Source organism: Helianthus annuus, chromosome 4 (assembly GCF_002127325.2).
Source record: "Helianthus annuus cultivar XRQ/B chromosome 4, HanXRQr2.0-SUNRISE, whole genome shotgun sequence".
In the NCBI taxonomy this organism is placed as follows: Eukaryota; Viridiplantae; Streptophyta; class Magnoliopsida; order Asterales; family Asteraceae; genus Helianthus; species Helianthus annuus.
This window is the reverse complement of record NC_035436.2, coordinates 200,210,308-200,223,106: the sequence shown is the minus strand read 5'-3', so window position 1 is coordinate 200,223,106 and position 12,799 is coordinate 200,210,308. Positions and strand designations below refer to the sequence as shown.

Genomic DNA, 12,799 nt, shown 5'->3' with positions numbered 1-12,799 from the left:
GAAAAATAACCACTGTTTTGTATCCACTGATTAGAAACCACTGATTAGAAACCACTGATCAGTTTGATAAATTACTGATCAGTTTGACTAACCACTGATGAACTTAACTACTGATCAGTTTAAGCACTGATCAGTCTAACCGCTGATCAACCACTGTCTGTTTGAAGCAGTGGCAAGTTGAAACAGAACCACTGATGAGAACAGCGGTTAGAGAAGATTGCAAATAGAAGTATAAAAGAAACAGTAAACGATTTAACCGGGCTTGTGTTTGACACAATTCCCTTAAACAGATTCGCCGTCTGTTCCCAGGGTACGCCGGTTCGAAACAGCACCGAGCGCTGCCGGACTTGAACACTTGCCTGAAAAATAAACCGGAGAATGCTGCAGAGAGATCGAGAGAAGAGATTGTATTTCGGTGTGTGTTACTGTGTTGGTCTGCACTGAGTTTTATAGGCACAGATCATAACTGATTCTGGCCTCATCATTGCAGAGAATTAAAGCTAGTCGGTTTCAAAACTTATGCCTCATCATTGCAGAGAATTAACTCACATAATGGCTCAGCGGTTTCGAAACTGAATAGTATAATGGTTCTCATTAAAACTGAAAATCATTTCAGTTAAAGACCCATTATTAGTCAGTCTCGAGTGCAAAAACTGTCTCCCGCGAGCCCGGGTTTTCGGAGCTGCATTCGTGTCCGCAGGACGTGCGGGCGTACACGAGTTCAACTAAATCCGGTTCCATTTTTTGCACCCCCCCTGCGTGCACGCGGGTAGGACTTGTGGTAAAACATGTCATAAGACTTCAAAGGCTTCATTAAGGTTTCTCCTTATATATAGCCTATCTTTTCACTCCCACACCGATGTGGGACAAAGTGAATTACCAACTTGAGACTTTCATTCACACTAAACTTCCAACAGATTTGATTTCGGTTAAATCAGTTAACCAAAGCTTCATAACTGTAAATATACAAACTTAACATTACACGTTTGGTTTGGTTGGTTTGGTTTGGTTTCAGTTAAAGTTAAATCGATTAACCAAAGATCCATAACTCTGAAACCATAAATTTGTCGGTCAAACAAAGCTTCTGGTTGATGATACATTATATTTAGTGAGAGAAAATATACGTATAGAGAGAGAAACAGACATATAGATTTAGAAAGAGAATGTAGAGATTCCACAAATCTGGATTTCAATGGAACCAAGAATTAGGGTTCCATTCCCCCCTTTCAATCTCCTTCACCTCCTTGTAATTTCCACTCTTTTCATCACAAAATCAACCTCAATTCCACACCAAATCTCCCAACTTTCCTACTCCAAATACTGCAACGACGTCGTTGAAGAACACCAATCAACCGAAACCCAATATTCTAACAACAATTTTCTCCGGCTAGATAAAGCAGTATACAGCTTAGGGTTTCAAAACCCCCAATTCAATTTCAACCCAATTTCATCTCAAATCGCATCGTTTACAACCCTAAAAGCCTACCACACGAATTCGAATAATACTATTAAGATTAATGCGGTTCTTAACCTAATTGGACCGGACATTGTTAGTTATTTTTCCGGCGATGTTCATCGCCGGAATCTCCGGCTTGTTAAGGTCCGGCCACCGCGGTTTGAGCCACGTAGGCACGCCGGAGCTGAGTTCCGGCTGTTAGGGTTTTGGGATATGTATACAGGGAATATATGTATGGTGGGTTCAGGATCTGTAAGTTTATTACGTTCTGTGAATGTTGTTTTTAAGTTTAATTATCCGAATTCGTCTGTTCTTGATACTAGTTTGATTAATGGTACTTTGGAGAGTATGATGCCTGCTGGAAGTGGCGCTTATTTTAAACCGGTGTCGGTTTTGGGTGTTTCGGGTATGGGGTATAATTTTAGTTACATTGGTAAAGAGATTGAAAGTGGTGGTTTTGATGTTTATGATGATGGTATGGAAAATGTTTCGCTTGGTTTGTCCGGTGTGCGGGGTGGGATATGTTCGATTATAACGTGGGGTCTTAGGTTCGAGTTGGATTATGATAAGTATCATTGTGAGGATGCGTCGTGTAGTTTTGGAATGGTGGGTGATGAGATTTTGCCGCGGTTTATGTCGATAAAGGTTGTTGATTGTTTGGAGGATGGGAAAGTGAGGTACGTTTTGCAGTTTTCGAACGAGAGTTATGGTAAAGGTTTGTCGTTTTATCCGCTTACTAGTTTGGTTGCGGAAGGGGAGTGGGATGAGAAGAAGAAACGCGTTGTGTTGGTTGCGTGCCAGCTGTTTGATAAAAGGGCTCTTAGAGGGTGTTCGATTAGGTTAGCGTTTAGTTTTCCTTCGAGTTTAAGTTTAAAGCGTAGAAGTAGTATTGTTGGGAAGATGTGGAGTACAGAGACGAAGAATCTTGGTAATGTTTCGTTTTATAGTTCAGCAAACGTGAACTCGAGAATCAAAGGAACTTCTTACGAGTATTTAGAACATGAAAAGGTTCAAAACTTTTGCAGCGAAAATCTCGATAGTAAAGGGAAAAAAGGAACCTACCCTGATGAGAAATCACCAAACTTGAGATTCGACATGATGGTTAGAAACAAGAAAGGTCAAATGGCGTACGGTTATGCATCTCCATTGTACATACGTGATAGATTTTATACGCCTTTTGAAAATCAGTGGAACCATAGTTCAACAAACGGTTACATCAATGTTAGTTACGTGATTAGCTTCAAGACCCGTGACGAATTTGAGTTTGGAGGTAAAATTCCTGGATCAAAAATGGTTGAAATTTCCGCAGAAGGTGTGTATAATACCAGAAATGGTGTTCTATGTATGATAGGTTGTAAGCATATGTCATATGAGAAATTTCAGAAGAAAAGATCATTAGACTGTGAACTCGTGATCAACATTAACTTCTCGCCATTGAACTCAAAAGACCCGGGAATGATTCACGGGAATATTAAAAGCACCCGTGAGAAAGCTGACCCGCTTTACTTTGAGCCTATCGAGTTCGGTTCTAGCTCAGTAACCACAACTCAAGCAAGAGAATCGATATGGAGGATGGATCTAGAGATAACCATGGTTCTAATCTCCAACACACTCGCTTGCATTTTCATCGGGTTGCAGTTGTTTCACGTTAAAAGGAATCCCGACATGCTTCCGTTTATATCCGTCGTCATGTTGGTTGTTCTCACTTTAGCTCATATGATCCCATTACTGCTCAACTTTGAAGCCGTTTTTATGTCAAACCGAAAACAAAACGTGTTTCTTGGTACTGATCAATGGCTAGAAGTTAACGAGGTTTTGGTTCGGGTCATTACAATGGTTGCCTTCCTTCTACAGTTTCGTTTACTGCAGCTTACTTGGTCTTCAAGAAACAATCACGAGAGCCGTAAAAACCTCTGGGTATCCGATAAAAAAGTCTTATATATATCATGTCCGCTATACGTTGCAATTGGTCTCGTTGCTTGGTTTGCACACTTGCTACAAAATTCTCACTCGAAAACACGTTTTCATATAGCATCCGACAACACAACTTTTTGGGGTGCACTCAAATCTTACACAGGGTTAGTTCTTGATGCATTCTTGATACCACAAATTATGTTCAGTTTGTTTTATGACACACACGGTACGGTTCTTGCTCCTTCGTTTTACATCGGGTCGACATTGGTTCGTTTGTTGCCTCATGTGTATGATCTTTATAGAGCGCATAGTTCTTCCTGGTTTTACGACAAGATATACGCGAATCCTGGGATGGATTACTATTCAACTATGTGGGATGTTGTTATATGTTGCGGCGGGATACTTTGTGTTCTTGTGATTTACGTGCAACAACGATTTACGGGTCGATCCTTATTGCCAAAGCGGTTTAGAGACGACGTATTGTACCAGAAAGTACCTGTTATTACTCGAGAACAGGAAATTTTTTAAGCCTTTCTGGCTTTAATGTTAGGGCTGTAAACGAACCGAACGTTCAGCGAACAGTTCGTGAACCGTTCGGCGGGAAGTTCGTTTATGTTCGTTCGATTAGCTTAACGAACGAACACGAACAAAAAATTTTGTTTGGTTAGCTTAGCGAACGAACACGAACATAGGTCTCGTTCGTTCGACTGCGTTCGTGAACGCTCTGTAATATGTTCGATTACGTTCGTCCGTGTTCGTTTGATTATATTAAAAAATAATAAATAATAAACCTTTTATCTAAACATATTGAAAACTTGAAATCCTATTTTTTTCTAAGTTAGCTAAAATTTGGACATGCTAAGACATTTTTTGGGATAATTATGTCTAAGTTAGTTAAAGTTGATTCATCGTTTGGTGGTGTATTAGACTTCTTGTGTTTTGATTTATGATTTGATGGCTGTACTAAACTACTTATATCCAATATTTAAGGATAACAATATTTTTGTTTTTTTATTTTCAAGTTAAATGTTCGTTTGCGTTCTTTTTTATTTGTTTGTGTTCGTTTGTGTTCGCTTGCGTTCATTTGTGTTCGAGACCAGTGTTCACGAACTGTTCGTGAACAACTGAATTTTCTTAACGAACGAACATGAACATAAACTTATGTTCGGTATGCGTTCGTGAACAGTTCGCGAACATGTTAATTTCCTTAACGAACGAACACGAACATGGCCTTGTTCGTGTTCGTTCGGTTCGTTTACAGCTCTATTTAATGTTGATGTTTTTGCTTTACTGTAAACCTAATTGTAAAAACGATAGTTCATACAGATCAAAATTCGATTTAGAAATTTGTCGAGGATGGTTTTTTGCGACATTTTGAGATGATTGTATGCAGTAGTCAAATAAACAATATATACGTACGAATTGAACTGAATCTATTTACTGCGGCAAAAAAGTTTTGACCCGTTGATAGGGGTCAAAAGTTTTAAGGTTCAATCGCTACACAATAAGAAATAATGACAAAACGACCCCCGGTTTCTTCATGACATCTGTTAACGAAGCTATGTCTGCATAAAAACCGACAGCTACTGAGCGGCTTGATGAACCCAAGGGAGTAAAGGTCATTTTGATACGACAAAATCCTGAAAATTAATCGATAAAACACAACCCAAATCAACATATTTACATTAACGAATCGAGATTATCAACTCTACATAAATGATATAGTCATAGGCCTGTAAACGAACCGAACGTTCATGAACTGTTCGTGAACTTGTTCAGCAGGAAGTTCGTTTATGTTTATTCATTTATGTTTGTTTATTTACATTTGCTTATATTTGTTCGTTTATGTTCGCCTCGATTTAAATACACAAGTAGTTATATTTTATATAAATATTAAACGAGTTAATTACTGTTTTCGTCCCTGTGGTTTGTCAAAAATCACTATTTCAGTCCATTAGTTTAAAAATTGTGATTTCAGTCCCTGTGGTTTCACTTTCATAACCATTTCAGTCCACCTCGTAACCATTTTAGTCCCTGTACTTAACAGAATAATAGATTGAAATGGTTACGAAAGTGAAACCACAGGGCTGAAATGGTTACGAAAGTGAAACTACAGGGACTGAAATCACAAATTTTAAACTAATGGACTGAAATAGTGATTTTTGACAAACCACAGGGACGAAAACAGTAATTAACTCATATTAAACATAAAATGAACTTTCTAACTACGTATATAAATATAACTAATTGGTAATTGGGCTTTTTAGTAATAAAAATGGGTTATCCAATAAAATTTATCGTAATTAATCACTAATTGATATAAAAAAATACTTTATGTTTAGTCATCAATGTTCATTTATGTTTGTTCAATTATGTTCATTTGTGTTGTTTATTGTTTGATAATTCATGTTCGTTTAAGTTTGTTTGTTTATGTTCATTTAAGTTCATGAACTGTTCGTTTAAGTTTTAAAGAACGAACATAAACGAACACGAACACACCCATTTTCTTAATAAACGAACATCAACAAAAAAAATGCATTCGATTATATGTTCATGTTCGGTTAAACTTAAAAGAACAAACACGAACATGCCTTTGTTCGTGTTCGTTCGGTTCATTTACATGCCTAAATATAGATATAAATATTGTAAAAGGAGAAATGTATAACCTGGATACATATCATGACTCTGGGTTAATCTTCTTCCCGGTAAGAATCCTCGAGATCTGAAGCCCACGACTAAACGCTTCATTGAACAAAATCCTCGTTTGCATGGCTTGAAACCCGGGCATCCACGATAAAAACGCAAGGGGAGCCAAAACACACATCCCGATCAACAAATCATAAATCCGAGCCAACGACACAACTGAATCCCAAACAATGGAGCTCTCAAGAAACGGCCTTAAAACCTGTGCGATCGATATAATCCCCCACCCGGTCGGAATAAATGCCAACACACTCGAGAACAAATCCAAAACCGTCAACGCTGTAAAGTTCAACAACATCAGAGTCACAAACACGACTGCAAACGTCACCACGACTTGCACTTTCCGGTATCTGATATGTTCATTTGCTGCGTATTTGTCTTGAGCATACGCCATCACAATGTAAACCGCTACAGCAGCAATCATGAAAACCCACGAGATCAAGTACACGCCGATACCCGTTTTGCCCTCTGCTATATTGAGATGGTACACGACACCATATTGGAAAAAAAAGAACCGTAGATCGAGAATTATTTCCAATAACTTCCCCCATAATCCGGTGGCTCGTAAATGATCTTGCTCCTCGTACCACCATGTTTCCCAGCTAACATCAGCTTTCGCTAGCGACCCGCCACCGTAAAAAAGCCATTTCACGAAGTCGTTAAAATCGTAGACGGTTTTCAACCAATCAAAACCCGAAGGGTTAAACACAAACGGGCCCATAATCCACGAAACGACAAGAAACCAACTCGAGAGGTTTAGAATTATGTAAATGAAACGACTTATAGCTAACGGAGTGTTCGAGGCATACACAATTAAGATCACACCGAGCTCGATTCCCTTCACGAAATGGCTTCGAGCGTATAAACGGTAGTTCTCGGCAAAACTTTTATGTTCTACAACAAACCCGCGTCCCGTGGCTCGGTACTTGGCCCCACCATGAAGAATGGTTCGACCGAAGTAGTGGCTACGGGTCCCCATTGAGAACGTGAAGAAAATCGAGGCGAGTTGTAGCTGCATTGTCAGGTAATCCCACACAGCGGATAAAAACCCGTGTTCTATCGAGTTCTCGACTATCATTGGAAGTGCGGTGAAAACCCCGATCTGAACCACGAATTGTTGGTTCAGGACTGCACCGAATGCTCGGTTGTACCGAGTGTTATCCAAGGCTGCACCCTCGACCCCACTCAGTGCGAGATATAGCCGGCCCCACAGAAAAGTGTAAACCATCAGAATCATGATCATTGTATTGTAATAAAATCCGACTGTCGTGTAAAAAAACGACATCATACGAAAGAAATCGAGTCGGTGTCCTAACCGGTATACGTCCCGACTCAAAACCTGTTCACCGTTACCTGAAGAAACTTTTGCTTCAAACATCGAGATCTGATTCAACCCGACATCCCGACCTTTTCCTACTTGAATATACTCGTGATGTGTCACGTTACCGCCCCGTAAAGTACAATTAAACCCCGCAAATATGTCTTCACTGATGTTGATTACTTTCGAAGCCTTACTAACTCCGCCCCGTGTCAAGAACCAGAACCGGTCAAAAACATCAGGGTGACCGTAATGCATTCGAACTTTTAAAGGGTTTGCGAGCACCCGTTGACCGAGTGTCACGAAGCTCATTTCTTGAGTTGACATGAACCACGCGAGCGACGAAACCGAACCTGTAAATATGTTTTCGCGAACACCGAGAATGGTTGGTTTTCGGATCCCGTGATTGATCTTGAATTCCTCCAAAAGGTTTCGCATCTTTAACGCCTCCTCAAATGAATGATCTTGGTTCATGTCGATTGTCTGAAGTGCATCACCTCGAGTGAAGATAATCGCGTGATTTTGGTTCTCGGGTTTTCCTTCACCGAGCTTCATCGGGCCCGGTAACTTGATCCGGTAAATTTCTTCTTCTTGCTTTAACTGTTGGTTATACTTCACGAGAACCGAGTAGTACTCGACCTCCCCCCGACCCAGATGAACTTCATCTACATAAGCGACACGAAGCGCTTCATTATTTTTCATCAAATTTGCAATATCTTCGGCTTGTGACTCCCCTTTTCGTTTCTGGGTCCCGTAAATCTGGCATGCAACAACATACGTGAACTTCATCATCACCGCACCAAACTCGTTCACAGCTCGGCTTTGGTGTAAATTTCTCGAACCCCAGAGACCCATTGATCCTTGCTGCATTTCCATCTCAGAAGCAGTATCAAGATACGCGAGAATTTTAAGGGCTCGATAATAATACATCATTCCACGAACCGTTCTTGACAACGTTTGACCACGATATGATGCCCAAACACGAAGGTCCCGAGATCTTGTGGTAAAAATTTCGTCATCATTTTCCATCCCGTCACCCCGCATCCGTTCCATAAAATTCTCCCACTCGTCTTCGTATATTTTTTGTAAATAAAACAGTGTTGAGATCCCATCATCGTTCGGGTTTCTTAGCGATTCTTTTTTGTACAAAACATCCTCGTCATAATACGGTGTCAAAACGCTAAACGCCATCATTTTTTCAACTTGTGGGGCCCGTGGGATATTCATAAAGACCGAGTTGCTAAAGAACGCAATGCGTCTCCGGGCCTCAATGTTTTTCGGGACATTCCGCATCGAGTCGCGAGAACTCAAAATCGTTTTTAACCTCCGTAACTGCCTGTGGAAGAACGCATCATCGGGTTTTGGAAACCGAACTTTGTTCACGAAAAGTAATCCCTCTTCGGTTGTAGCCGGGTTTCGCGGGGCTAGAGCTTGCTGCATCAATTGACCCACAGGTTTCTTACACCGTGGTAGCTCTTTAACCATAAGCTCGTAAAGCGTTTGCAAAACATCGACTAATTTGCGCATGTCTTGTTTCGGTGACATCAGAATGTCAACAAGAATAATTAACTTAGCATGAATATTAGGAAGCGCTTGACATTTGTATTCGGTTGTAAACTTGCCGGTCTCTACCAATTTATCAATTTCCTCGAAAAATCTTGTAACGATTCCGCGTTCTTCGGATCTCTCGTGAATGATATAGAGTAGCACATACCGAATGCTACAATACGCTTCGATAACCGCACACCGCCTGTACTCACTGGTAGAAATCCTGAACCAAACCCACCGGTCAGGTGCACTAGCTAGCTCACTCGCCTGGTTCAGCGCAAGAAGCAGCTCGTTACACAAAAGAATACACGGCCACCGAACCACCATAATGCCCCAACAATTAGGCGGCAATTCAAGTAGCTCCACATCCTTATTACTGATCAAATCTTCTTCCCTCATCGTAAAAATAATTTCATTCCAAAGCAAAGCAAACTGTCGCGCATCAACCTGACTCGATTCCAGTTTCTTGTGAGGTTGACCGAGCCCGTAACGAAGTCTAAACCGGTGATACGCGTTACGTAACTTCTGGACAAGGTTATCTTTTGCAACCAACGTTAGATCCTCGGGGATTATATTAAACTGTAACGCGCTAGCAAAAAACTGGAACCGTAACCTGAGCTGCTCGATGTTCCGAATCTCCCCCAGATGTGAAAATAAACCGATAACGGATCCAACGAAAGCCGAGAATACCGTGTACCATAACTGAATATCAACTAAATACATCAAAACAACAGGAGTCCATATAAGAACAACCGCCATTCGGTTCGTGTTGCTGAAAAACTCATGCCAGTTATAGCGGGATAATCTGAGGCTTAATAACGCTTTCGTGGGTGCAACGAGCGGCTTAATTTGCAGAAAATAACTAAACGAAAACTTCGAGAGTAATATGGCTATCCAAAAGAGTGTATACTTGATGTTATCAACTAATCCTTCCCGTAAACCTCTTCCTACATAGAGGCGTGAATGAAACCACCATGTTAACATGTCAAAAAGTATGAAATCTGTGTTTTCTATAAAGTTTCTGACCCATGGAAGAATGAAAAGGATCAAAGCAAGCACTTCCGGGACGACAAAAACAAAACCAGATTTCAAGAAAACGTAGATCTTATCTAACGCAGCATCCGACCACCGCCCATCGGAATTCTTTTGAATCCAAATCTGAACGTAGAAGACGGTGAACACGGCAGTCCACGTTAACGACACCATGCTTTTCATAACCATTCGAAACAGAAGCAATTTCGAGTCTTTTGAAACTAAACTGTACTGTGTCCCAGCATCCAGAATTGATTGGGCAAATCGAAGACCAGCCCACGTAATAAACACCGTAAGCAACTCAACTTGTACATCACGGTCCCTGATTGCATCCCACGGATACTCGGTTTCCCGCCAAGCTACAATCATCGCAGCTTGGAAGAACAAGAATAACAACACCCATAACCGATCAAAGTTTCTAAAAATGTTCCAAAACGTCCGTTGCTCAACAAACCCCGTTTTCCCAACCCTGTTAGTCGCTTTCGGATCATCCACAAAGAAATTGCTCGAAAGATCCAACGGCCATTTAAGCTTCTTAAAGCATTTCCGACTCCAGAAAAACTCGTTTATATCATCGTAATTCCTCCAAGCACTATGCGGGGCAGTCCCGTTCCTACTCCTTTCGACTTCGGTTTTAATCGTTTTGTAAATGGGCGTAACAACTTTCGTTAGAAACGCGTTTTCACCATATATCGATGGGTTAAACGGGCGGGCAGTGTTGACATCAGTGTCTCCAGAGAGAACTTGGTTCAACTCCATGGTCATATGATGATAAATATAGCAAATGCATTCCGGTGTGAACCGGAGGTTTCCGGCTTCACCCCAGATTAACAGATACATAGCTACATACAAAAGCTCCCGGCGGTGAGTCTCCGGGTTTTGTCGGAAAAGTGGGAGGCGAACCTGTGATTTCTTTCGGAGATACGAGCACCACGACTCGTAGTTTCGGAGGAGCTTACGGCGAAAGCTATGTAACACCTTCGGGTCGAGGTTATCGGCGATGGCCGGAGGCGGTGAGAGGCGCATTTGGGCGTTTGCAAGGTGAAGAACAAGATGCTCTCGTTGATTCCGAACGTTGTCGTTTTGAAACCCGAAAAATGCACCTAACCAGTCCATAAGGTCCATCCCATCTCGCCATTCACGATACGGTGGTCGCCGGAGATCCCCGACGGCGCGTAGAGCAGCAGCGGCGGCGCGTACTTCTGGGTACCGGAGAGACGGGTGGTCGGAGAGTAAACTGTGGATGGGGATTATGTTGTATGGCTCTTCGTACCTCGCGGCAGGCGGCGGCGCGTGTGATTCACCACGGCCGCGCGTGGGTGCTGGTCTTTGTCTCAAATTCATCTCATTAGAATTCTAACGGGTTTTCCGATCTGGGTTTCGTCTCAAAAACCACCTGCAACACCGAATTAACCAACTTTTTCAAACAAATATTCACACTGGTTATAGATAGATACAGAATATCGCTTAAAAAAGATAAAACCCTTTACTATTTTAACACTAAAAATCAACAATTAAATCCCCAGTATTCCAATAAGGCATTGTAGCAAAAGGAATTGTACCTTTATGATTTGGGGAAAATGAAGAAAAATCTCACACATATAGATACAACATCACTGTAAGTATATGTATACCTATGTATATATACAGAATCAAGAAAATTGTAAAGTACCTTAGGGACTAGGTTTTGGCGATTGGAATTTTGAACTTATGATTAATTTTTTGTGTGGTGGTTTTGCAAGTTACACAGAAGTAGTGGCACGTGAAATACACGTGAGGGTTGGGAGTGGGGTTGTGGAATAAAGATAAGAGAGAGATGGGTGGGCCCCTACTCGATGTGAGTGTGTTTCTTACTTCAAAAAGACATTTTGAAATACGAAAAGATCAAGAAAAGACATTTGAAATACGAAAAGATTATTAAGAGGAGTGAGTAGAAGACAAAAGTTGTAACAGATGTGTCACGTGCATATCACGATCCCTGTATATCCTTGTACACAAGCCGCCGCTTGCTTAGGTTGACGGTGCCGTTAGCGGTGTTTTTTAACCGAAAAACATCTATTATAAATATTAGAGCCCGTCCATGGCATTACAGCGTAGTGACATCTTAGGGTGAAATAAGGCTTAAGACCATTACGTTCTGGGTTCGATTCCACAAAGGAGGTTTTCCTAAATTTATTGGGTTTTCTTCTGAATTGGTGTATAGGCATTATTGCCTAGTGGAGATAGATATGATCGGATGGTTCTGCTGATGACACGATAATACTCCAGTGATCCGTCAGTGATCCAAATTTGTTATTCAAAAAATAAATAAATTTTAGAGCCTAGCAAAAAGCCGAAAAATACACACATCCAATTACAAAACCTAAAGAAAGAACAAGTCAAAAGATTCAAATTCAAAATGAGGTGATTTTGAAAATGTTACCAATATGTTATATGAAAAGAAGAAAATTTTAAAGTATACACATAGTGTTTAAAATAACGAATGGTGGATATTATTGTTTGCAAGAGTGTTTGTTAATAGTGATGGATCTAGAATTTTTTTCTAATTAGTTTCTTTGGATAGATTATTACTATTTTTTTTAAATCATACAAGGTTTTCACTAATTCTTACTATTATTTTTTCTAAACTAACTGGGTTCTTAATAGGAAATTAGGAATCCACAAAATATGGCTAAATCCGTCACTGATCATTAACCTCTTAATAATTTCTTTAAGAGTCTACTTTTAGATTGGTCTGATATACAATACGTTTGATGAGCAAACAACCACACTCCATAACCTTATAAACTAATCACGAACAACAAACTTTTACACGTCATAATCTTTTA

At 40.5% G+C, this 12,799-nt stretch overlaps 2 protein-coding genes and 1 non-coding gene across 4 annotated transcripts; 1 reads left to right on the top strand and 2 right to left on the bottom strand.

The window, feature by feature from the left end:
• The first annotated feature begins 1,192 nt into the window (after positions 1-1,192).
• On the top strand, positions 1,193-3,898 carry LOC110934176. Its single transcript, XM_022177364.1, has one exon. It carries the CDS (start codon positions 1,193-1,195, stop codon positions 3,896-3,898), a length of 2,706 nt encoding a protein of 901 aa, XP_022033056.1.
• An 884-nt stretch (positions 3,899-4,782) lies between these two features.
• Positions 4,783-11,804, bottom strand: LOC110937894 (callose synthase 11). 2 transcript variants are annotated; one of them, XM_022180355.2, is made up of 3 exons: positions 11,644-11,804; positions 6,037-11,367; positions 4,783-5,010 (listed from the first exon to the last, which is right to left on the bottom strand). In XM_022180355.2, exon 2 carries the CDS (start codon positions 11,313-11,315, stop codon positions 6,048-6,050), a length of 5,268 nt encoding a protein of 1,755 aa, XP_022036047.1. In that variant the 5' UTR covers positions 11,316-11,367; positions 11,644-11,804; the 3' UTR covers positions 4,783-5,010; positions 6,037-6,047. The 2 variants fall into 2 exon arrangements, with proteins under 2 accessions (XP_022036047.1, XP_022036048.1); XM_022180356.2 differs by having other exon boundaries at positions 11,534-11,645.
• Positions 8,256-8,331, bottom strand: LOC118492005. Its single transcript, XR_004892449.1, has one exon. It is a non-coding gene; the product is annotated as a small nucleolar RNA J33 (small nucleolar RNA).
• Positions 11,805-12,799: the final 995 nt, after the last annotated feature.